At 41.0% G+C, this 27,040-nt stretch overlaps 1 protein-coding gene across 5 annotated transcripts in view; it reads right to left on the bottom strand.

Annotated features, from left to right (window-relative positions):
- Positions 1-27,040, bottom strand: part of PHLDB2 (pleckstrin homology like domain family B member 2) — a 114,129-nt gene that overhangs the window by 3,321 nt on the left and 83,768 nt on the right. For 2 of the 5 annotated variants that reach the window (XM_088026875.1, XM_088026864.1), the window contains exons 11-19: positions 26,318-26,506; positions 24,349-24,489; positions 23,042-23,141; positions 19,035-19,055; positions 17,013-17,048; positions 14,986-15,193; positions 5,343-5,433; positions 4,039-4,185; positions 1,978-2,197 (exon numbers count right to left, since the gene is read on the bottom strand). In XM_088026875.1, the coding sequence (XP_087883001.1) occupies positions 1,978-2,197; positions 4,039-4,185; positions 5,343-5,433; positions 14,986-15,193; positions 17,013-17,048; positions 19,035-19,055; positions 23,042-23,141; positions 24,349-24,489; positions 26,318-26,506 (1,153 nt within the window). Of the gene's footprint in view, positions 1-1,977; positions 2,198-4,038; positions 4,186-5,342; positions 5,434-14,985; positions 15,194-17,012; positions 17,049-19,034; positions 19,056-20,080; positions 20,096-23,041; positions 23,142-24,348; positions 24,490-26,317; positions 26,507-27,040 lie in introns of all 5 variants that reach the window. The other 3 variants (XM_028110648.2, XM_028110649.2, XM_088026885.1) reach the window with 2 other exon arrangements.

The following is a 27,040-nucleotide window of genomic DNA, read 5'->3' as shown; positions in this document are numbered from 1 at the left end:
AATGAGGGCTATAAACAGAGCCAAATGACCAGCATTTGTCAAACTAGGACTCACTGGCCAGTTATATAATATGTAAATATTAAAAACCTGAATGAGGGGCGCCTGGATGGCTCAGTCGGTTAAGCGTCTGCCTTCAGCTCAGGTCATGATTCCAGAGTCCTGGGATCGAGCCCTGTGTGGGGCTCCCCGCTCAGCAGGGAGTCTGCTTCTCCTCCCTGACCCACCCTCCTGCTTGTGCTCTGTCTCTTGTATTCACTCTCAAATAAATAAAAGCTTTAAAAAAAATAAAAATAAAGACCTGAATGAAATATAATTTTAGCCTGTGTTATGTATTACAGTTCTGAGTAATCATTCATATACCAAAATGGTTTTGGTCCTTAACAAAAAATTGAAAACCGATCACCAAGAAGTTTGAATTTGGAAAAACGCATTTATATGGTCAGAAGGAGCATAGGTTCTGACAGGGGTCAGAAGGAAGCGGAACTGAGCAACTGACGGGGCTGACAAAGAAAGGAAGGAGAAGGGAAATAGAGAAGAGTGAAGCTGTTTTGTCTGAAGGTGATAATTAAAATTTTAGTTTTGGAGAATTCTGGGTGAGATTGTGGATACTAGCACAGCACAAAGGTTTGTTTATGGATTTTGCAGACACTAAATTGGCATTTCTCATTAAACTAGCATCTTTTCTGTTGTACTAACTGAAGAGAACATCTCTGGATTCTCATTAAGCCCGACATCAGAAAGCCTGAGAGAGGCAAGCGGGGAACTCCTGAGGGTTAGGCCATTTGCTTCAGGCCGCTAGCCGCTGCATTAACTGGAGCCCCACCAAAGAGCCCCTGAGTGAAAGTATGAGCCCCTGCCCCCTCCTCACCCCAACTCTAGGGCCCCAGAGCCTGTGTTTCCCCTCTTTCGCATGCTTCTTGGTCACTCGCGCTTCTCTTCATAAGCATATCCTGACCTCACACTATAGATGGAGGAATTGGACTGTTACTTATTTATGGCATCGATGTAACAATTTCTGATAGTGCTCATAAATGCTGGTACCGTCACCACAGAGACAGATCTCTTCACAAGCTCTGGCATGATACCACTTTTCTTCAGTTGTTGAAGAGAGCAGAACTCCACCTGTGCTGACAATGGGCGTGTTTCCCATGTGACCCAGGAGACTTCTTAATAAGTACAGCGGTTACATCCATATTCCGGTATGTTCAGAAGATTCAGTAGGGTACGCTTCTCATAATCCATCATTTAAAGAATGCAAAAAGATTTCAGTCACTTAATCAATACTTACTTGTTCACTTATTCACTGATGAGCTTTATCCTCTGCTTCAATAACCTTCTACTTTATAAACTCTAGCTGAGTGACTGTCAGCCAAGGCTGCCTAATTGTGTGTGACTTAAATAGGGCAGATGACCATAAATAAATAAACAGAAACCCATTTTCTGGCCTCATGGTTTAAAAGTCAATATTTTGGTCTAAAAACAAAAATTCCATTTACTACTTATTTGGACTTCAGCTTATTTCAGAACTAGAAGAGATGAATTCACACTTTTTTTAAAAAAAGATTTTATTTATTTATTTATTTATCAGAGAGAGAGAGAGAGAGCGCACAAGCAGGGGAGCGGCAGGCAGAGGGAGAAGGAGGCTCCCTGCTAAGCAGGGAGCCTGATGTAGGACTCGATCCCAGGACCCTGGGACCATGACCTGAGCCGAAGGCAGACGCTTAACTGACTGAGCCACCCAGGTGCCCCATGAATTCATACTTTTAAAATAACATAGTTTTTATTATTTCTAGAAAGGAAATTCATATCAGGGGGACTATATATAACCTGAATATAAAATAATACATACCTGCAAAGCTAAGATTGCCATTAATTCTATTACTTACCAATCAACCCATTCATCCCGATGTTTTTGCTCTTTAACAGAGAGTTCCTGATTTGAATGTATCACTTAGGGTTTTTTTTTTTCTCACTCACCTGCATAATAAGAGAATGTGCGCTTGTTCCGATCAAAAACGAACCATCGTTTTTTCCAAGTTTTAATTTTTCCACCCATTTTGATAAGGAATCCTCGGCAGGTCTTCTCTGTGATCGACACGTGATAACAGGTATCAATATTGTGGCCAGCAGTCTCTACGTGGCTTCGCAAATCAAAGTCTTCCTTCCGGACAGGCAGATAGCGTGTCAGAGGTCGAGCCTGGAAAAGCACAAACCCATGTCATATTTAGCTAATTAATCATTTCGTTTCAGGTCACAGATGTTTAGGAGTGGACATGAACCGAAAAGCCTAAGCGTTAAAATGTCCATGTGATTATGAGAACTTAAGATAAACATTATCTTTTGGAGTTTGAAAAAGTGCTTAGCATTTTAAGAAGGATGCCACAATATGTGGGGGTGGTGGTGGATAAACTCAGGGGAATAGATTCTACTCCTTGAAATGGACAGAAGAGAAAATGGGAAAATGTCATTAACCTTAGCTTTATAAGAGGTACTTAGCACTTAAAAACAGGGAATCATATGAGGCATGAAGTTCCCTGGGCTGCCTCCTACAAATGAGGACTCCTCTCCTGTGAAGTTCCTTGGACTTCCCCCTATACAACCTAATATCAGTTCTTAAATAATCTCAGACATGACCCGACTGGTGAACATTATTTAGTAAGTACACCCCCCACCCAAAGCTAGACACATCAGCTCCCCACACGTTCTGATAGAAATCAAAGGCAGAGATGTATGCTTTGAAAAGTGAAGCTAAAATAAGGTAAGAAGTAGAATCAAAGCCGTACTCAATGAGTTGCCCAATGAGCAGACATGGACAAGATGTACAAAGATGTCTTTTATTTTACTATGGCTACAGGAAAGGTTCATCTAATCTAAGAAGCACGTATCGCCATGGGTCATATTTCTAAAATGGTGCTTTAGTTTATTCTGTTAAATAACCCCACCCCTCTGCCCTGGGGAAAATGACCTAAATATATACTTAGAGGCAAACCTTATAATTAGGATTAAAATAAAATTATGCTTTCTGGTTTGGCTTCAAATACCAAACAGGCACGGATGACCTCCCCCTGCAAATCATAATTTGGCAGAGGCTGGACATAATGAAATAAAATGAACACGTTTTCCTTTGTATTTTTCCTTCAGTATTTTGCCTTTGATTCTGTGGTATTTGACTTCAGACAGATGTCACAGACACTGATACCTCAAAGCACACAGAATCTTCAAGATAGTCTCTCACTGCTGTGCCATCAGACTGCCAGCCACCATAAAGAATAGGGGAAATGGCACCTTTTATCAAGTCTAGTAAACCTTGGCAAAATGGATTTGAACCTTGCATTAAGTGGTACTGCATGAAATTTTATTTTAGTTCCTCCACAAACATATATTATGTAGGCAGGTTTAGTGACAAAGATTTAAACTCTATGATAAGCAAGAGAGGAAGTTAAAGGAAATGTGTGGTTTTCCTGAGCTTTGCTTGAGTTCAGGAACCTTGCACACGTATGTGTGGAAGGCTGTAGTGAAGAGGACATGTGTGACAATACAGTGGCCAGGAAACCAAACCAAAACAAAAAACCCACTAACACTACCAAAAAATTGGGTTGGTAAAATTATTTTGTTCTGGAGTGTTTGCTTCCAAAAATGGCTTAATAGAACCTCTTCTCTTCCTCAACCAAAGGTTTTAGTTTGGGTGTTGTATTTGTTTTCAGTAGCAAGTCCAGCTGCGTTTTTCAAAGCTGCTCAGAAAAACATGCTCCTTTTAAATATACCACAAAAAAATGGGTAGAAGAAAAAAATGCCTCTCCCATAAAAATGTTCCACGCATGACTAGAGAAAAGTATCATTTGGTTAGTAGGTCCCAAAGAGTTTTGAGATAAACATACATTTTTTGGTCTCTGAACCGCCACCGGTCTCTTAGCAGTCACATGTCTAGGGCTGAGGACGGGAGGTGCCCAGAAAGGCATCCTGACAAGCACAGCCGTCTTCTAAAGAATGACCACCAGGGGGCAACCTATTCTAATCCATCCAGATTGTCACACCAACCTGTGCCCTTTGTTTCTCCCTTATTTTTACTTCCTTTTCGATTAACTTCTGCCGCTGGCTAGTTTCCTCCTGCAATCGTTTTTCCAGGAGTTCTCGGCGTCGTTTTTCTTCTTCCAGAGCTCGTTTCTTGGCTTCCATTTCCCGTTCCTAAATATCATTATGCAGAACAAATTTTAAGACATGCTGGTTACACTTGAATGATTCCAACTAATGGAAAAGAAAATTCTCACTAGATAATTGCTGGTTGTATAGTCTGGGCTCTTCCAATAGACCACCTAGACTAAAATCACCTCTCACATAGTTTTCAAAATCATTCCACACAGAAAGGCAACCAACATTTAATTAACAACTGAATATTAAGTGAAAATCCAGCTTGTGGTATTCAGTCATTTCATACAGATGACTGAAAAGTGGGACCACTCTCCCACTTTTAATAAAAAGGATCACAAATCATCACCCAACACTAGTCATGGCATTTAGCCCTCTTTTCTGTGGGCCATCTTCTAAAGGAAGGCCATGGGTCCTGGTCTTTCCGGTTCCTTTGTTGCTCTGTGGCTTCCTGGCTGAAGAAGAAGGTCGGTTGCAGAGGAAGCTCATGGGGAAATCAGAAGAGGAAAGGAGGGGCCCTTTAAGGCAGGATGCAAAGGCATTTGCGGGGATTCCTAAGGAAGTTCAGATTCTGGCTTGAAATACAGTCACAATAACGTGGGATTTTAAGTATTACAATAGCACAGTTCACACAAGCTGGCAAGGAAGGGAGAGTCCATAAAGATATGACATTCCTCCTGGTTCCTTGGCAGGCAAACAAAGTGGCCATCAAAGGGAAAATACAATACAAAGCACTGATTTTGGTCGACGTTGACACTATATGTATTTTATTTTATTTTTTTAAGATTTTATTTATTTGAGAGAGAGAGATTGAAAGAGAGAGAGCACATGAGAGGGGGGAGGGTCAGAGGGCGAAGCAGACTCCCTGCTGAGCAGGGAGCCCGATGCGGGACTCGATCCAGGGACTCCAGGATCATGACCTGAGCCAAAGGCAGTTGTTTAACCAACTGAGCCACCCAGGCACCCCAACACTATATGTATTTTAAATTACAAAAAATTGTAATGCAGTAAGGAGGCTTAGAAATCCTCTCCAGCACCCTTACTTTTCAGATAAAAAAAAAAAATGAGGCCAAAAGGGTTGAGTGACTACTCCTAAGATTATATTGCTTCTCAAGGCCCAAGGACAGTTTCCTGTCCTGTGCAGGCAGGATGAACCATTGCCTCACTGACCTCTGGCATAAAGACATTATGCCTACCCTGGATTCAAGCAGTCGGGTCTTCTCTGCATGAGCCTGCTTCAAAAGTCTCTCCATTTCTTCTATTCTGGCAATATTTGAAGTGCTGGCACTGAAAAGAACACAAAAGCCTTTCAAGAATATTGCTTGAGATTGATGTCTCTTGAAATACATACGCATACGTAGACGCACACACACACATGCACAGCTTCCGGGAAGGTGCATGACACAATCCAATGTCATTTAAAGTATGTTACTTAGGAGAGTCATTGGCCTGAACAGGCCAGGCAATTCAGCTCTGAAAATTGTAGGTGACATTGACTTACCTCAGTTCAGGAGACAAAATATAGGCAACGAAGATAATACCAAAGTAGAATGCTTTACTCATAAATAAATAAACCCAAAATAACTCTTACAAAGTGTGTTCTCAAAATGCTTTTTCCAGAGTCTAAAAAGTATGGACCGTGGGAGGCTTTCCTGTTACTTTAATTGTTCAGAGATATCAGGCCAATAAGACTATCACCAAAGTTCTATGTAGATGACACCTATGGTTTGAAGTCACTTTATTTGGTTTGGAAATGTGTCCCCAGCTGCTTTTTTGCTGTGCCTTTATACATGTGGACATTTTAGGGGGTGCCTGGCTGGCTCAGTTAGAAGAGCATGTGACTCTTGATCTCCAGGTCATAGGTTTGAGCCCCACATGGTATGTAGAGATTACTTAAAAAAAAAAAAAAATATATATATATATATACACACCTGGACATTTTATTTCTTACACGATGATGCCAATTAAAAAAAAAAACAACTTTCTCTTAAAGGTACAACAGAAGGATGGTGGCTAGTTTTGTCAATAATACTCATCTACCATACTGATGAGGAACCCCCCCATGAAGGGAATCAAGAGCCTCAAAAGAAATGAATCTTGAGAAAGACATCATGCAAATAGGAGAAGGAAAAAACCAAAAGGAATAAATGCTGCAAGAAGAGTTAGGGTAAGTAACGAAAAGAGAAAGAAAAGAACATGGAAATGTTTAACACTAACCAAAAATGTTATTTTTCTCTTACATCCAGGCATGACCTAGGTCAAAACTTCTTTACTCTGATGTTCTAGCCATAGAGAACCAATGCTATTTCCTGTGCATGTAGACTTGTATAGCCATTTAATATATGTTTGTTTTCTAGACTCTCCTGGGGACAGAGACACTTTTGTTCCTGTATGTTCCATAGCCTGGCACACAGTAGGGATTCATGTCAGATACATTCATATAAAAATGAATTCATATGAAAATGAAAAGGATAATTCTTAGTAGAGTCTCCCCAAATTATATATATATATATATCGTAGAGATTTTATTTATTTATTTGACAGAGAGAGACACAGCGAGAGAGGGAACACAAGCAGGGGGTGTGGGAGAGGGAGAAGCAGGCTCTCCGCCGAGCAGGAAGCCCGAGGCGGGGCTCGATCCCAGGACCCTGGGATCATGACCTGAGCTGAAGGCAGATGCTTAACGACTGAGCCACCCAGGCGCCCCCCCCAAATTATATTGTTGATCAACTCAAACGTAGGATGTTTCAAACATAGGGCTAAATTCTTTTACAGAGATAAATGACCACAGTAACACAGTACATATGGTTTACCTTAAAATCAGTAGCAGCAGTTTTATAGCAGCTTTATTCCTAATGGCCAAAATTTGGAAGCAACCAAGATATCCTTTAGTAGGTAAATGAAATAACTGTAGTACTTCCAGACAATGGAATATTATTTAGCACTAAAAAGAAATGAACTATCAAGCCATGAAGAGACATGAAGGAAGCTTAAATGCATATTACTAAGTATAAGAAGCCAATCTGAATAGGCTAAATACTGTATGACTCCAACTTGATGACATTCTGGAAAAGGCAAAACCACAGAGACAGTAAAAAGATTAGTGGTGGCCAGTAGTTTGAAGTGGGGAGTGGGAGGGAGGGAAGGATGAATATGCAGAGCACAGAGGATTTTCAGGGCAATGAAAATCCTCTGTATGACACTATAATGATGGGTATATGAAGTTATACATTTGTCCAAACCCATAGAATGCACAACATCAAAAATGAACCCAATTGTAAACTATGGACTTTGGGTGTCAATATGGGTTCATCAACTGTAACAAATGCGCCACTTTGGTGGGGGATGTTGATAATGGGGGAGGCTGTGCATGTGTGGGGACAGGGGGTATATGGAAACTCTCTGTACCTTCCTTTCAATTTTGCTGTGAACCTAAAACAGCTCTAAAAAATTGTCTTTTAGAAAAAAAAAATATCAGTATTTCCTGCCCTATTACAAAGTGCATCCATCCGGGAAAGGGACAGCCTTAGAACTGTTGTCTCCTTGGAAGCTTACCTAATCTCTGTACTATGTAGGGTTACTTTGGGCCAATTTTTAGCCAGGTGTGTTCTCCTGATAAAGAGAGAACAGTTCATTTCCATGAACTGCTGGGGGAGGTAAAAAAGGGTAAGTTCTGTTCTCTTCAATCAGGAAGAATTAAAGAAAAAAATCTTTAATATTTTTGCAGGAATTCCTCTTTATTGAGAACAGTCAAGGTCATAGATGTTAAGTGGCACACTTTGTCAGCTCAACTGAGAAAGCCAAAGACAAACATCAGGCCCTATAATCGCACAGTATCGTGTTTATAATTGATAGTGTTGTCTGTGACATCAGGTATATATGTCTTATGTTTCCTATTGATTTGGAAATAAATAATTTGATTTCACTAAGTCTCAGGTCTTAAAAACTCACCAATTAAAAAAAAAAGCACTCACCAATAGTCTAACCCCCATCTGTCCTTCAGTTCTTTCTAGAACATACTCCTTTTTCATTTAGTTTGTGCCTGAGCATTGTTAGCTACAGAAAACTTACTGTATCCATTCCTTCATTGTTTGGATAACATTGTTAGAATATTGATACTTAAGTTGAATCAAAATCTATCTTCCTACAGCTTCTATTCACTGGCCTAAGTATGACCTTGAGCTGCATAAAACCTATCTGGATGAACTGGTTGGAAATAACTTGGTTAGAAACAAATATTTTCAGTACATGGTTTTTCAGATATCTGTAATTTGGGCACATCCTGGGGGAGAGTTTTCAAATAGTTATCTGTCTTTAAATATTTCTGTTCATTTTTTAGAATTTTTCAGAGTGTTTTCCATTTATTTTATAATATTTATAGTTAATTTTCTGCCAGTTATATTCAATTTGCTTATTTGGCAATACTTCCATAAATATCTTAACTTTTGCTCCAAAGGAACTCAATTTTTCTGAAAACATTTGATAGAAAATACATGTTAACATTTACCACCTTGTGTCTTCATAATCTATAGGCACCTAAAGTCACCTACTTTTTTAAGCTATATTTTATAAACTTTTAAAGCTATGTTGGTTATTTTGTTTAAAAAAATAATTTGTATCCACGGACACCTACTTGTTCTCCATAGCCCCACTTTTGCTATTTTTGATTTTAATATTTCCTTGACACATAAACCACTTTTACTAGCCAAACTCCCGCTGCTCTGTGATACTCTGTCACCGTCATTTTTACCTTTTTGTCCCATCAGGGTTGCACCTACCCTGAAAAGCAAAGGCTGCTGCAATGGGAATGTAGGGAAAAGTCTACGCTTGTCATACCATGGCATCCATGGCAGACGTCGATGTCAGCAAGTGAAATGCTGAGCACCTGCCATGCAAAAGCAGTCTGAAGTCCCTGAAGATAAGCTTGATAATGAATTCCCTAGAGCACAATACTCATCTTTGCTTTCTTAAGCACATCCAAATTATAAGAAGAGTCATGTTTCTTTCCATTGCTCCAACTTCTGACCTTCTTCAAAAGGCAGGCACACATTTCTGATCTTGCATGTGATTGCTGTAAGGATGCTGGTGATACTGAGTCACTGGGCCATTAATGATATAAAGATGACTAGTTTTAGTGACTTTTCCTACTTGGTCATGTTCTGCTATTTTGTCAACTGAAGATTTCTTTGTGCATCTGACCAACTTTGGTAAAAAACATATTCATAAAGAAAAACAAAACTTCCATCAAGGGTAAAGGAATCTAAATAGCAGATTTAAGGTTTTTAGGGCTTTTTAGAATATTCACTTCATAAGCAAAGGCAAAAACAGAAAAAGGTTAAAAAAGAAAAGCAAATAACAATGGCATACAAGAAATAAGTAAGCAAAGCAAAACAGAACAAAACTAACTGGAGCAAAACAAAATTCTCCTGAAAGACAGAAAACTTTTCCAAGACGGCCCTCAGTGCACCAGTATTGCCATTAAATGGAGCCAGGGGGTGCCTGGGTGGCTCAGGCCATTAAGCGGCTGCCTTTGGCCTGGGTTGTGATCCCAGCGTCCTGGAATCGAGCCCCGCATCCGGGATCCCTGCTTCTCCCTCTCCCTCTGCCCCTACTTCTGCCCCTTCTCCCTCTCTCTCAAATAAATAAATAAAATCTTTAAAAAAATGAAGAGCCAGTATCCCAGAATATTTATTTTCAATTAATCTTCTCAAGTATTTTTTCAGCTTCAGCAAATTATTACTCCTCATGAAATGTCTAGCCTTTCTCTGTTCAGTAGCTCCTTGAATATTACAAGAACACAACAAGCCTCCGACCCTTCCTAATGGTTTTTCACATGGTTTCATACACCTGGTCCCTTTGACGGTTGGCTGCCCCCCCCACCCCCCATCACTTTGGGTTTTTGTATGTCTTCCGAAAGAACTCCCTAGAATAAAATGCAGACACTGAGTGTTGACTATCTAGGGTAAAAAGCAGAATACAAACCTTTGCCTAAATGAAGAAATCTGAAGCATCTGAAATTCAGATGAAAGCATCCCTTAGACCCAAGTTCAGCCACAGATTGCCCTCAACTCCGTGCCCAGTCTTGCTCCCCGCCCCACATGCACACTGCTGGCATTTAAGGAATAATGAAGGATCAAGTTCCCCCAACATTTTCTCCAAGTATGAGCACAAGGTCAGGTCTTGGTAAATTAGTAATAGCAATTGTGATAATAACATATCATTGTAGGCGGTATGCCGAACACTACACGGTCTAGGCCAAGTCAGTAATTTCAGCAGAAGAGAGGTTTTACGCAGAATTGACTCTCAGCTGCCGTTTTCTGTGACCCAAAGCCTGTTTTCTTAGCTTTTTGTTTGTTTAGGGTGTAAGTAATGATGCTGAAAAAGCAAACATATGGTCTGCCTCAAGTAACTTTCTGGTGGACACAAAAATGATGTCTCAACAAAAAGCGAAGGGCCAATGTACCCACAGCTCTGAGTAATTCTAAAATTCTACAAATGGCTTCTTGTGACATAATAAACCACAAGACTAAGTTTCTGTCACTAGAATTTCAGCATGGAATTACCTCTTTAATACACATATCATTTCAGGGTATTTTAATACATAGCTTTAAAAAATCTCACAAAGAGAAAATGTTTTAGTCCTTTCTTTCTCTTTCTACCCGACTTCAAAAAGTTCTCATTAAGGATGTGTTGTCATAATATACATTCCAAACATTAGTTTCTTATTACCTATTTGCCTAATGTTTATCATAGTATTTTCCATCATAATAGTAGATACAAGCTTACCTTAGGGTAGTATGAATTTTTTAAAGTAGATGGTGGTACAGAAGCAAAATGTTTGTTTCCCTCTCTCTCCCTTACATACTAAGCCTTTTATAGGTATCTTCTACTTTGGTTTCAGTGCTTTTTGACATTTAGAGGATCAGACAGCACACTCATATAAATACTACTGGTAATTTCTGATCATGGTGATTGGTTATCTGTGATGGCTAGTGCCCTGGGTCAGGTCTGCATGAACTAAGGATACACAATGATCATGCTCATGCCTAACTACCTGCCAGAATGCCCCACAGGGACGCTGTCTTCTTCATTCGGCGTATTGACTGGGATCATTCTCATTCTCTACCTCTGGAAACCATTTTAAGAAAAAGCAACCGGGCGAACAAATAAAAATAAATTCAGTCTTGCCCTGTCACTGTGCTTAAGTGTCCAGATCTGCACTTGTAATGCTTGGTAATTAGAATCGAAGTGGATCCTTTCTGAGTAATTTCCTGTGCCCGCTCTGCGCACCTGCTCTTCACCACCACTACATATGAGAGGTGGGGAGGGGTCATCTGGAGGGAGGAATATTTACTTTCAACTTTTGGAGGATGGACAAGGCAGGGAGTGGAAAAATGCCAAGACAGGCAAATGCTTGGAGTGTATTTATTTTACTAAAGACTGCTCTAAAATAGATAAACAGGGCCGCCTGGGTGGCTCAGTCAGCTAAGTGTTTGACTCTTGGTTTTGGCTCAGGTCATGATCTCACGGTTGTGGGATCGAGCCCCACGTTGGGCTTAGAGCTCAGTGTGGAGTCTGCTTGAGATTCTTTCACCCTCTCCCTCTGCCCCTTCCTTGCTCTCTCTCTCTCAAATGAATAAATAAAAATCTTAAAAAAATAGATAAATAAGAGGTCAAGCTATCAAGAGTTCACCACAGAAATATTGGTATAAAATGTTCACAATTATTTGGGAAGAGGGGAGAACAGTCTGCTGTTTTCAAAATAACGACTGAGTGCCAAGTGCCATCGAAGCATGGGTGTCCCTCCCACACTGGGAATCTGTGTTCTCGCTCTTAATGCCCATTTCTATTCCTCCTGTCACCATGCTATCATAGTTGCTGGGTGGCTGACTTTTGTTTGTGTCTTGTTATTCAGAAGCACCACATTTGATTAGTCAGTTTACTGTCATTTATGAATAACTGCTCAACATGCTAGGCTTTCTGTTCTGAGCACGTCAGCTGCTGGCACCTGCTGGCCCGGCTCGGACAAGCACAGGGCAGCAGACATCACCAGAGAACCTTCAGTGCCAGACGGTTCGCTGCCCACTCCTTCCACACGCTCAAGGGTCTCCCCCAACACAGTCGTGTGAAACTTTTTAAAAAGTGAGCGAGTGCATCTTTTAATACTGCATAACATGAAACACTAATCTTCTAACCTGAAATAATAATGGCAGCCCCCCAAAAAGCTTTATTCTTTTTTTAAAGATTTATTTATTTTTAGGGGGGACAGGACCAAGGGAGAGAGAGAATCTCAAGCAGACTCCCCCGTCAAGCACGGAGCTGATGTGGGGCTCGATCTCATGACCTGGAGATCATGATCTGAGCCAAAACCAGGAGTCGGAGACTTAACCGACGAAGCTCCCTAGGTGCCCCCAAAAGCCCTATTCTTTATCATTACATACATTACATGACTTACTCAATTTAGGTCATCCCCATGTGACAAGCAGCAATACAATTCTTACTGTTGCTTTAGTATTTTTCCCCAGAGACTCGTTTCCTTCTCTGATAGGATATATCCAGTAATATTAATATTTCACCCATTGATGCCGAAATGAAAATACACTGTATACTTTATTTACCACAGAATATAACACCTGTCTTCTTCTCCTTTTCCCCCACCCTTAAAATTTTCTGGCTATAATGTCTGGTTACAGTTGAGTCTCATATTCTTTTCATTTATGAAACATGAAATAACCCAAAGCTAAGTACATTTTGCTGATATTACTTTCCCTCTCTTGCTGTCATTCTCTTATTGTAGGTAAGGAGAGAGTAAATTATTCAAATCTTTGTAAAGAAATAAATTATATTTATAGGATGGTAATTTTCCATCAGAATGTTTTAAAATTCACCATTGTCTTATAGGCAAGAAACAACCCTTCCACTTCACAGATTAGCAAGTAAATCAGGACCAAGAGCATTCTGTGATCTGCTTCAAGGAGCATGATTGCCTCCCAAAGAGCACACGCATTCCTGCTTCCAGCCTGTGGCTTCAGTCCAATAGAGGGAAGTCTGTTGATGACAATGATCCAACTAGACATTTGTATTTGGGACACACAAGTGCTCAATTAACATTTGCTGAATATTGGATGTTTCTTAGGTTGAAATCATAATGGTTCTCAGCCAATTAAAATAGATCAAACAAAAATTTAAAAAATAACAAAATTCAAAATATGGCCATTTTACTATATCCTGAGGTATTTATTCAGCCAGCACTTACTGAAGACCTACTATTTGCTAAGATCTCTGCTGGGTGTAGAAACCAAAAGATAATTAGCCATCCTCCTTGACATTGAGGAATTCACCAATTAATTACTGAAGAAAAAATTTTACACTGTCATGTGATCAGTGATATAATAGAAAAAAGAATCGAGTGCAATGGAAACACAGAAGAAAAAGGCCCTGAAGGAGAAATTTTCATGAGTTTCCAACCTAAGTTTAAGCCTGAAGGATGAGGAAAGTTTCTCCAGGCTCAGATGGGAGTAGGGGGACGGAGATGGTAAAGATATTTGCAATGCCAGATACTACCGGTGCTCAGTAAGTAAGTATAGATTGAGTGAACACACAAATGGAAGGATAAATTGACTGTAGACAGAGTTGTGCTGGTAAGTCAGCTCTCTGGAGGGAATTAAAAACCCTGATAGAAGCAAATGTCGATTTATGTGGAGTATATACTCCCACCATGGCCAATTTCAAACTACCAACATGACATCACTGATCACACGTAGGTGGAAATATGCACATTTGGCACTTGCCAGCTAGTATGAGCCAGTGCCAGCCCACTGTTGCCTCTAGAGCACTCTATAAGTATTTATGGAATGAAGGAGCCTATAAATGAATGAGTGAACAAACTACTTGATTCCAGGCCTGGGACCAATATGGTCAAAGGCACAGAGATTTGCGTATTCGTCACCCTCTCAATTAATAAGAAGCCCTGTAAGGCGTATCAGGAGGAGAGAGTGAATGGGGAGTTGGGATGTGTCCAGAATGCAGGCTCTAGGGCATGACTACTCAAAGGGAAGTAGTTTTTGAAGGGGCAGAGTACCAGGACCAGATCTATATTTTATTTTTATTTTATTTTTTAAAAGATTTTATTTATTTATTTGAGAGAGAGAGAATGAGAGATAGAGAGCACGAGAGGGAAGAGGGTAAGAGGGAGAAGCAGACTCCCTGCTGAGCAAGGAGCCTGATACGGGACTCGATTCCGGGACTCCAGGATCATGACCTGAGCCGAAGGCAGTCGCTTAACCAACTGAGCCACCCAGGCGCCCCAGATCTATATTTTAGATGTGCCTTTAGCTGTAATTCTGTAAGACCATCTTTGCTTGCCTCCAAGTATGAACACGAATGTGAATGGTTAAATCCTTACAAAAATTTTAATATGTGGAACAGCTAAAGCCTTGCTTTTAATGAAATAGAAGTGTAAGAAATCCTTCAAAGTTCTTACTGCCTTGTCGGAAATGATTTCTTTATTCAATCAAAAGGCGCCCTAATGAGGCTTGCAGTCAACCAACAGAGGCAAATGACTTTTGAAGCACAGCATACACGTGAATTCAAATGTAAAGAAAGAAGAGTAGAGGAGAAAAACGGATTATATGATGTCTGACTGGCGAAGTCACACAAGATACAAAGAAATTACTTTCAAAGGCTGCCATGACACTCAACCCTCTTCTGCACTGTAGACTGTTTATGTTTCAGAAATTTGGGCTTGTCCATATACATCCCTCCAAACTGATGACTTTACTTTTTGAAATCGGCAGGTGCTTTTCTACACTGGAAACCTTAACCGTGAATACATCTTACCTAGAGATATTGTCGGGTGAGCAGGCGGAGATGCTGGTCTCCATGCTATCAGAGCTGTCTAGGCTCAACGTATCAAAGGCCTGGTCCTTATAGCTGTGATCGGGGTAGTGGAAACTGTTCAAGTAGACATTTGATTCAGATGCTGTGCGGTTGTAAAATTCAGAAGATTTCTGCCTTTGTCCTTCACTCATCTGTTGGTGATTATACCCTAAGGAAAGAGCCATAAATATGTTAGTATGCCTCATTTTCTAGTCTTAGATCTTCTGAGACTCAAACCAGCAACCCGAAACATCTGCCTATGAAACTTGGACCTTGGTCTAATTTGTTTTAAAGCCAAGAAGATCAAAGACACAGCATCATGCTCCGTGCAAGCAAGAGCTTCAAAGAAGTGGTTTTAGGAATGATCCTTTCACTCAGTGGATCGTCTCACGTCTTCCTTTGCCATTCCCACATTGCAGCGCAACTGAGAATACATCAGCACACACAAAAACAAAACAGGCAAAACCAAAACAAAACAAACACAATTAAAGGCCCTGTATCTTCTAAAAATAGCTGGGTTCAAGTGAAGCAAGATGACTCCTGGTGGCAAGCAACAGCTGCGTCTTAGGCAGTCACTTCTTCAACAGTATTTAAGGAATACTCGATCTGGTCGTAAAACAGCAGGTGGACCACCTAGGGGCAGGATTTAAGAATCTCGTATCTCATATCTCACTCATAGTATCACTAACACTTTAAATCTGGTAAAAATCCAAGCTGCACATTTTTCTCATTCTTCTTTTCTTCAATTTTCCTTGCCCGCCAGTTATTTAAAACATTCACAGTCAACAATCCTCCCAATGGGCACACAGACCTCTTAATTATCATATACAGAGCTCTCTTCTTTTTCCACCTTAGCTGTCAGCCCTCAGCTAGTTGGTGGTAGACAACCATATGAAAATGCAGAACTCACATGAATCGCAGCAAAAGTGCCATTGATAAGAGGCTTTTTCCTTACCCTGGGACTTGGTCAGCTGGCCTCTTAGGTCATGGGCTTTACTTTGTGTTGTTGCTACGGCTTGCTTGCGGGTGGCTGATTTGGGGCAATGCAAATCGAATTATTCTTCCTTTCAATTCTCTATTTGCCACACACGCAGGAAGCAGGAATCGTACTGATAAACCAGTTCCTCAACTCGTTAAAAGGACGTTTCTCCAGGCAGCCGTAGGTCGCCATCCCTTTCTCCCTCATCAAATTCACTACCAGATCCACTGAGAGTTTACGATTGGACCATTTGAATTTCGCCTCTTTCCTTGCGCTATCCCTATCTTTGATGAGGCTTTTAATTGGTAATGAAATGGTCAAAAAAGCAGCCAGAGGGTGAAAGGGGGGCAGCGATTCCAAATAGCTTCCTCAGCTGTCAGCTGGGCATTCCCATTCAAACGCAGAAGCCACATCCGCGAGGCTTTTTAAAAAATTTTTAAAATTTTATTATGTTATGTTAGTCACCATACAATACATCATTAGTTTTTGATGTGGTGATCCACGATCCATTGTTTGTGTATAACACCCAGTGCTCCATGCAGTACGTGCCCTCCTTAATACCCATCACCGGGCTAACCCATCCCCCCACGCCCCTCCCCTCTAAAACCCTCAGTTTGTTTCTCAGAGTCCATAGTCTCCATGAGGCTTTAACAAAGCATCGGACACCAAAAGTTTCTGCAAAATGATTTTAGTTCCATGGGGAGTTTGCATGCCAAACTATTTGGAGTCGTTTTAAATATCAAAGTGCAAATACGTTAGTTCAGATGAGGGCATTTCTGGGGAAATCAGTTTTCTTAATATAAGCTGTAATTATAAATTACAAATACACACATAAGAGCCACATATCACTTAGCTAAGGGAAGATGCAACACAGAAGAGCACACCACGACACTTTTGATAGAAGGCCATTAATCGTAGTGATTAACGCAGAGAGCATTAAGTGAAGCCAGTACATTCATAAGCGTGGAGCTTGTGCCTTTAAAAAAAAAATCATTACTCAAATATTTACCTTTGATACATGAACTTCTGGAATTACTAATTGCTCCTTTTAAATCGTTTCCAGTTATTATGAAAAGGAGGGGGCCAAAAGAAAAAAAAACAATACCAGAAATTTGAAAAAGTCACACATGAATCTTTCCTCATGCTTTCAAAAAAGCCTTATTGGCAAAGAAATCTTCCACACTGGCACCAACTACGTGGAAGACACTTCCTAGTGTTAGTATGAAAACCAAATCCCTAAAAGAGCCATGTAATTTAAAACATACAAGAATTATCTCCTTGGCACTGACATGAGGAAAGGCGAATCCCTATAACGCCACTAACACCTTCTTGGAAAAGCAGAAAGGACGGTGGGTCCTAATCCTCAGATCTTCCACGATTTTTTCCCCCCAAAAGTATCGCAGAATAAGAAAATGAGCTTACAGCCTTCACGTGAAGTAGACAGGACACTAAAATGACTCAAAAATTTCAGATGTGGGTGCAAGGGCCAGCGGTGTGACTATGTCCTAAGGACTGTGAACATAAATCCCCCAGGTCACCCCATTATTCATCGGAGTTTGGCTCTATGTCTGAGAGAAACTTCCACCACTCTGGCAGTAGGATGAGTGAGTACCTTAGATTTTCACGGCAATTTAAGTGACAGAGCCTGCTGCTAATGAGCATATATTTCCCGGCGCAGGATTTTTGTTTCCTGTGGATCTAGGGTGAGTGGAAATATTCTACCTCATGGAGAGGCTCATTTCTCCCAACTGGCAACCCTTTACTAATCACAGTGAACTCAGTGGCCACCTGGCTTAGCCTCCGCCCTCCTGAACAACTTCAAAAAATTAAATTATCTCTGCAATCACAAATAAAGGCCTGGACCCCTTCCCTGTGGTTCTGGAATTGTATCCGTGTGATTCCAAAGAGCTGGTTCTGGGACTCAGGCTGTGGCCTGCCTGTCCAAAGGTATAGAGACTTCTGATGGAGGAAACACCCCAGCAGAGCAGCAGGACCAAACGAGGAGGGTACCCTGTAGGAGGTCCAGGAAGAACTGCTCGTGCAGCTAGGTAACCCCGGAACAGGTGCCAGCTATCCCGGGGAGGGGGATGCAGGTGTCCTGACCACCACGGGATCCCCATTTATTTAATATGGGGATGTCATGGCCTAAAGAGCCACAGAATCAGTTCCTTTTCTCATCTATAAATTCCAGTTTCAGCAATGGCTAAATAAGGAAGTGGAATGCATCTACTGTCTGGGTGAGGCAAAGTAAGTGCACTGGGAAAAACGAGACTTTCCCAATCCCTGAGACTACTCGTTTTTTTGTTGTTGATTTTAAATTATGTAGCAAGAATAACATCCAGCAGTGGGACAGCAACCAGAAAGCAAAGAGGGCCTTGTAAATGCTCTACAGCCTTTCTATCCAGGCAGAGATAGCCGTTGGAGGGGAAGTTATAAGGTTTGTAAAGTGAGAACTGACAGTATCTGAGGCTCGCCAATCAGCAGAGCACATGCAAGGAACCCAAACTAACTCAGCTCTCATCACTGGCCATGAGAGCCAGTAGAGTGGATGAGCAAGGCCCATTTCTTATTCTTATTCATGCCTATCTATGAATTCTGGCTAGTTACACCTGAAAACTCCTTTGTGACTTAACCATTGTGCCATTGTGGGATATACAGTTTTCCCAATATCTTCCAAATGTGTTTTGTTTCCCTCCTTTATTTATTTATCTATCTATCTATCTATCTATTTATTTATTTATTTTAAGAGAGGGCGAAGGGGTGGGGCAGAGGGAGAGGGAGAGAATCTAAGCAGACTCCAAGCCCAGTGCAAGCCCAACACAGGGCTCGATCCCACAACCCTGGGATCATGACCTGAGCCGACATCAAGAGTCGGACGCTTAACCGACCGAGCCACCCAGGTGCCCCGTGTTGTATACTTGAAATGGTTAACTGGGCTTAATATAGAAAATGAGATGACTTAAAACTATAATCTGGGTTTAAGAGGCTAAAAGTAACAGTCTTTCTGACAAGTTAGCATACCATAGCTCACCTGCTGAGAAATTCATCCTTCCTAACCATAGTCCACAGCCGAAGGTGAAGGTACAGGAGGAGTCACGAATGAAGGAAGGGAATGATGGAGAAAGGGAGAAAGAGACAAGATCAAAAAGGATGACAGGAGACCAGAAAAATATGCCATCATAGACAGTGTTAGTCACATCGCCAGATTAACAAGGCGAGATGGATGTTCACATTTCTAGATTGCATCTGAGTTTATAGAGAGGAATTTGAGAAGTTAAAAAATAATAATAAGCTTATGATACATGCAGACAGTTAGTCAACAATATTTGGAAAGAAACATCTTTCACACATATTCGCCAGCCAGAAAACAGGGAGAATAAAAAGGAGATCATAGCAATAAAACAGTTCTTTTTCCCAAGCAGACAGCAACAGATAGTTTTAAGAGCTAGGGTTTATAAAATGCCATTCAATTATTCAAAGCACAGTCCCCTCAAACTTTATAACCAGTGTGTCCTCTGACACCCTGCATCTCTGCCACCCGGCCCCAGTAATAAGCATCTTATTTATTCAAGCCAGTCATGCAAACTGGTCTTCACTCTGCACGAGGTCTGTCTTCTAAAATAGGCTTAACTAGAATAAATAAGTAGGAGCATCCTAAATCCTTCCCTCCTCCCCTTTAGCCAGCCTTATTTATACCTGGCCTTTAGAAAGCAGAAACCTCCTGTTTTACACTAAGCCTATATACATGACCATGCCCACTCTTATGTTTATCTAGATTCTGAGTCTTGCAAAACAATGCTTGCCCAGCACTCTGGTTTCCTGCAGGGTCTGACCTTGTAATAAAAACAACAACAAAGGGGTTCCTACAGCTGCCTGTGAATGAACAGCAGCTGCACTCAGGATTGTGTTTCTAGCAAACCTGCAACAATTTTTCTCTATTGTGTAAAAGGAGTGATCCTTAGGCTAAAAATCCACTATTTTACAGTTTCAAATCCGATTCATTTCTTAAAGATCACTTAACAGTGACCTTACACTATTTGCTGAAAACAAAAACACCACACGAGGAGGTTGTCATACCTTTCTTGGACTTTCCTGCATTTAACAGAAGACAAAAGGACAAAGATTTCATTCATCTAGAGCTTACAAAGGAACAGTTCACAAGTTGTACAAAAGCCAATAACCATTACAACTTTAAGAGCTGGGTTCCTGGGCTCTCTGCTTTAAACTCTGCTCTCAAAGATCTTTGTTGGCATGATTCATGTTGTCAGTTCTATGAAAACAGTGCTGATGGAAGGAAGGCTTATACTTACACCATTGTCCTTGATGTATCCATTGTGAACAAGCAGCAAAAAAAAACAGTTCATTTAAGTTAATTGTGTAACTCCCCCCAAAATGATAAGATCTATTACATTTGAGTCAATGAAAATGTGTTGGGTCCAATTTTCTCAAAACCATGGAATTTTACTTGCGTTTGCCATTTTAGTGACGCCAGTACCGTGTTAGCGAAACAATTCTAAGTGCAATAATGCTTCATTCCTCCTGGTCTTTGTGGGCCACCTGTATGGGCTTAGGAGAAAATCCTGCCAATTTTCCAGTCTATTATGGCTCTGAGAATTGCAGGCCCTGGCCTCTCCCCCTCTGGCTTCACAAGACACATCACCTCTGCTTGGACCAACACACACAGGATGGTTCTCGATTTCCTCAGGAGGTGCCTCATCAGCACCACATGGAACTGTTTAAGAAGAACCCCACCTGAGAGCTGCAGCAAGAAAGAATGCAGCCACAGTTTTCCCAGATATACAGAAGTGAAGTACCTGGGTGAAGGACCAGAGCAGAAAGATAGCTCTAAGTCCATGGATTTTGCAGAGTACATCCCTACTAGGACCTAACAGAGTTGGCTCACATTTCCTCTATGAACCTAGCATGGAGATTCCCATAGAAAAATAAAGATCAAACATCCTTCGGTTTCACCAGAATTCTTGTAAGAATCCTCTTCCATGATAATGTTAATAGCTCTTGAATTCGCAAATCTCTCCAGTTAGTATAAAGGTCTGGTTTTTCTTACTCTTTAAGAAAATACTTTTGACATAAAATGTGGTGTTGAGGCCAATCCAAGCTCTGATGTGTTCAGCCAGTGGGAGAAACCCATTTAAAAAGTCTGTAAATATCACAGAAAAATGCTTTAACAGAAAATAGACTTGACCCACAAGTGAATAATGATAAATGAGAGCCCAAACATCAAGATTCATTTATGTTCATTATTTATAAATCATAAGAGATATTTTAACTTAAGAAATTATAGAAAAGAAATAAAAGCGAAGTTCAATCCACTGTATTTGATTCACATGTGAACATTGTAAACCTCCCATGCATTATAAACCTCTCTTATGAATACTACAGCCTCTATGAACTCTTAAATCATCTCTGGTAATGATTCAAAAACCTCATTCAAGTGATATATATATATATATATCCACATACACACATATACACATTTTATATATACCAAAATTCATATATATATATGTGTGTGTGTATGTGTGTGTATATATATATATATTTCTTTCTTTCTTTCTTTCTTTTTTTTCTTTTGGCGAGAAACCAGTTTTTATCCCTTGGTACCACTGGCAGAGGGCTGAGCAGTCAGAACTGAATTCTAGCCTGGCTAGAGGGAAGGGTTTCAATTACACCAATGCATGGATGCATTTAGAGCCCAAATGCCCACCACTCCGTCGGCATTCCCCTCTATATCCTGGGCATTCCCCCATCATGGCATGTATCACATTTCATTTAAATAATCTTTTTTTAAAGATTTTATTTATTTATTTGAGATAGAGCGAGAGAAAGAGAGCTAGCACAAGCAGGGGGCGGGGGCGGGGGGAGGGGGAGGGGCAGAGGGAGAGGGAGAAGCAGGCTTCCCGCTGAGCAGGGAGCCTGATCAATCTCACGATCCTGGGATCATGACCTGAGCTGAAGGCAGACATTTAACGGACTGAGCCACTCAGGCGTCCCTTAAATCATCTATTATGTGTCTTTCTTCATCACTAGAGTGTAAGCGTGTCAGGGGTGAGGACTGTGTCATTCATTTGCATTCTTGGTCTCTAGCACCGTGCCTGCTCAAAAGTTAGGGCCCATAGAAACTATTGACCTAAATGACTGCTTCGACACAACTCTAATCCTCTCAACGAGAAGCTCATCTCTGGAACTGCATTATAGTAATTTCTCCCAGCCCCACAAAGACTATTCGATCCCGTTATAAATGCAATGTACTATTAAAAAAAAAAAAAAAAGAAATGAAAGATGCTGAGAATCCAAGTCTACCTGAAACCCAGCAACCACATAGAAAAAAAGCTCAGACCACATGAAAAGCCCTAAGGGAATGCTGTCCTGGGCCACTTGCGTGTTAGCTCAATGACTCTTTAGCATATGTTTCAAGAGAGTAGTCATTCAGCCAGAGACGAGGTAAGTGGCTTCGTTAAGTACCCTGGTGACCTCTCCGGATCTCTGTGGTCTCTCTTTTCTTTCTACCCAATGGGAAGGTTAGTCATTCTTGAGGGGCCTTCCTGGTTTGGGAATTCTGTTGAATTAGGAAGCGCAGTGGGTATGTTTAAAAGGTGACAGCCGTATGTAGAATAGAAAAACTTACCTTAGAACAACAAGGAGATAGAAAACTCCTTGAGAGAGACGTCTTAGGAATAAAACTGAGGTTCCTGGTTGTTTCCTAATGATCCCCACCCCTGTTCTTGCTCCCTCTCCTGGAGAAATTCTCATGCTTAACTACAGACATGATGTGTGATTTATTATTTTTTTTAATTTTTAATTTTTAAAGATTTTTTTCATTTGACAGAGAGAGACACAGCGAGAGAGGGAACACAAGCGGGGGGAGCGGGAGAGGGAGAAGCAGGCTTCCCACGGAGCAGGGAGCCTGACGCGGAGCTCGATCCTAGGATCCCCGGGATCATGACCTGAGCCGAAGGCAGACGCTTAACGACTGAGCCACCCAGGCACCCCATGATGTGTGATTTAAAAGGCACCTACCTCTGAGCACCCTCCGAGAGTCTGAGTCTTTGGTCATGGCTGCCAGCGAGTGAGGGAGGACACTGCCACAGCTACTGCTCTGTCCCAGGGGCAGGTGAACCTGTGCGAACCGGGAGGAAATACTTCAGGCAAACTGCAGGCCAAATGGTCCTCCTGGACAGGGCCACATCCCCGTTGCCATAGCTCCAGGGTAAGCCCAGGGAAGGTAGGAAGGAGGAACGAAGGCATCCCGTAATTCACGCTAAGTGGCAAAGGCCACTCACGGACCCTTCCCAGGAGCCCCACAGCAGGCGCAACGTCACCGTGCTCTCTCCAGTGGCAGCAGTTCCAAAAATGAAGACAGATGGGGAAACGCTGTCCCAAAGCACCTTAGAGAACCACTCAAAGTTCTTCATGCGTAAGGAGCCGAGGGCAGATGCAGGGACAAGAATGCATGCGCATCATGCACAAGGAAGAGAAGAGCTCTACTTGCTAGAAGTGTACCAATGCCCCTCTCCCCCTGAACACTGGAGAAACCTAGTCACTATCCCCCGGGGGGTTAGCACTCTTTTAAAATAGAAAATCTTTAGTGTAAAATATATTTGGAACACCAGTTTATGAGATAGATTAAAACAAAGTTACTCTGATTGAGGGCAAGGGAAGGGCCCCAAAGCCTGGCCCACTCAGAACCTCCTTCTCATCTGCCTCTCCCCCTCTTTCTGCAGTGACTACCCCCCACCCCCGACACGTCACGAAACATGAGTGAGGACCCAAGTGTCACACCATATGGGTTCATCGTCCAGCTTCACTGCTAACCAGATGAGGGTGCTTGGGCTAGTCGCTTAGCCTCTTTACACCTCAGTTTGTCCGTACGTACAAGGCGAATAATACAGAGAACTTTTGCTGAATAGTGTTGCCAGATTTTAAAATGAGACAATCCACATAAAAGGGCTTAGTCCAGGGTCAGGCTCATAAAAATGACTATCAGTAAATATTTGTTGCTATTGTTCCTGGGATCCAGAGTTTATATCCTCTGGTTTCCAGATCTGGGAGGTGGTCGTGGGAATCTGTCAAGTAAGTGAACGCTATCCACCACTTAATGTGGTGATGGTAGAAAATACCCAGGACCAGGTTCGTCGGTCCCAGAGTGTACAATTCCCAACGTCTTCTGAATAGGATAGAAAATGCAATATGGTTTTATGTCTGCCCAACAAGCAAACTTCATGGTTTATTATTCAGCATTTTCTATAAGAGCCTTTGCACTTTGGCCTGCATTAGGACGAGAAGACTCACTGAACGCAAAGCCCATGGTTCACCCCACGTCCTACCTTTGGGGCGGTGCTTCTCCCCATAGTAGCACTGCTGAAATGTGGGGATATGGAAGGTGTGGTTTTCTTTCGAGGCAAAGTGTCACTCAGATAGAGGCCTTCTTTATGCTGTTTTTTCCTTTCTTCCAGACTTCTAAAATGCTTTAAATGCAAATGTAAAGCAGAATAGCAAAACTTGACTAATTGAAACAGGTCACTGAAGGAATCAAGAAGTATGCATTTACAAAGAAGTTTGGGAATTTTAACACAGAATTAAAAAAAAATTCAACTTATACTTGTGTTCACTAACAGACTAAGGCTAGCATTTGGTAAGATACATAGACACTGGAAGAATTTATTACTGAAATGAGAAACTTAAAAAAAAATCCACCTTTCACTTTCCTGGTTAGTGCCTGCAGCCTTGGGGCCTCAGGACAACTTACAAATTATTATGATGGTTGCCATGTGGATGGCGGAACAGCCAGTGGACAAAGCAAGTAAGCAGTTTCTCCCCTTGTCTGTCTGGACAGTTCTGTGTGATGGCACAGATCCCAGTGTGAGGAGAACAGGGAAGGGAGAAGGGAGAAGATGGAGAGAAAGAGCGAGTAAACAGGGAAGTTGTTTTCAAGTCGGAATAATAGTTTACTTACATATAAACACTTCAAATCCATATAATGTTTCCATATAAGGCATCCTTCTAGGTTGTTCTTTCATTTAAAAAAAAAAAAATCTTAGCCAAGAAACCCCTACACTAATCCCTCGTATTTAAAACTCCTCCTGCTGACCATGTCTTTCTTTCTTTTTTTTTTCAGATTCCTAAGGCAAAATTTTTGCCAACTTGAAATTTTTCCAAATTTTTCTTAGCCTCCCCCTAGAAGGTCTTGAGTAGTAAAGTTATTTCCTAATTAAAGGTTCTTAGGGTTTGATCATTTTTATACTAAGCTCAGGTTGTTGAAATATATAAACATTAATGCAAATTTGAGTGACCAAGTTCATGATCAATCTTTAAACATGCCAGTCATGAAATATATCTGCATTTTAACTTTATAATTATCTACTTATACTAGTTAATATTTATTAACCTAAAAGTAGCGAGGAGATACAGTCCTAACAAGAGGTAAAAGGCAGTAGAGATAACTTCAAGAAATATAATGGCTGGGCCCAGCAAACCAGGGCCCATCTAATTTGGGGATCTAGTGACTATGATTCCTTAGCATCTTCTGGGGCCAAATTCATAGAGAAATCTGATTATAGTTGCAAGGAACCCTCAAAGGAGACTTTTTGAATACTCAAGCATGATTATGCACTAGATGTACTAAAAGAAGGGTGACATTCGTAATAATGAATTGTTTATTTAAAATACGTGATTGGTAAAAACTTCTATGCATCAAATGCAGTATTTGTGGTGTGACCTTGGACAAGCTATTTACCTCTGCTAAAAAGCCTCTGTTCCCTAAATGTCAAAAAGGAGTTAATTCTTATTTTCCAGGCTTGTTAGAAGGAAGAAATGAGATATGTATTTGTAAAATGTTTAGCAAATTTTGACCCATAGCAGGGGCATGATGTCCATTATTAGGATTTCAGTAGTGTGTAAGAAAAATATTTTGTGTTGACACAGCAACTTTTTATAGCATGGATTTAATGGAAATAATTATTATCATTTGGCAAAACTACCTGAGACAAGTTACACTATTTTGGTTGAATGGGAACTGAAGAATGAGGGTATGACACGTACCCAGCTCCAATATATCAAAAGTCAGGAGAGGACAGTCAGGGGGTCAAAGTTTAGAACAATCCCAACACCCTTAAAAAATACTAAAGGTCCTTAAAAGACGTAAGAACAAAAACCAACCAAATAAAGGAAAACCCAGCAAAGGAATATGCACGTCTTTTTGAAAAAATGCCTTTGGAAAAGTGGAAGGAAAGATTCCACGTCAGTGACTGCTGTCAAGGTCAAAGTCTCAGACTCTGAACACCAGTGCCTCGTTACCTGTTGCTCCTGCTGTTGCTGCTGCCTTCTGTATTTCTTAGCTGGTAGAGGAGGAGGTGTGTCATTTAAAAGGAAAGGATCAACAGACGGAGCCAGGACTTCGGGCCAAGGGGCTGATGGAGGTTGAGTGATAGGATGAGGAGAAAGGGTGGAAGGAAACATAAATCCAGAACAGACAGGTGATCTTTGCTTTATAGGAGAAAGAAAAAGTATGTATGTGTCCGTATGAAATGAAAGAATAAGACAAAGAAATGAAATCGACAATCTCATTATTCTGTTTTCTTGTACTTTAATCGGGAAGTCACAAATCATGGGCAGGATCTTTCAAATGTAGCCTCTTGTTAAAATTCCACTCTGGGAACAACCTGGATCAGTTAGAAGGTATTTTAATTTGCTATTCTTTGCCCCTCCCCAGACGTTTTAAAAAGGTGTAACATTAAAAAAAAAAAAAAATCCATCCCGTAAACACAAGAGAAAACAAAACCAAACTGGAAAAATGATTCAAACTAACAATTTGAGAAAGGCTTTTTGGTTTCTATGAAAAGGAGGTCAAGTCAGAGGGCTAAGATCTAGAATTACTGTTTTCAACTTAATTCTCCTGGTGCTCCACTCTGCACCATGTATTTCATGATTTCGGGTATGAGGACTCACAGAACAGTGTCCCAGATGGGTATGTTCTTCAAACCCAGCATCACTCTGGCCCGCTAGGTCAACCAGATGTAC

This window comes from Eumetopias jubatus, unplaced genomic scaffold (assembly GCF_037043125.1).
Source record: "Eumetopias jubatus isolate StellerSeaLion01/CBP00866 unplaced genomic scaffold, mEumJub1_p1.0 scaffold_1, whole genome shotgun sequence".
In the NCBI taxonomy this organism is placed as follows: domain Eukaryota; kingdom Metazoa; phylum Chordata; class Mammalia; order Carnivora; family Otariidae; genus Eumetopias; species Eumetopias jubatus.
Note: the sequence above shows the minus strand (reverse complement) of the source record. Positions and strands in the feature narration are given on the sequence as shown.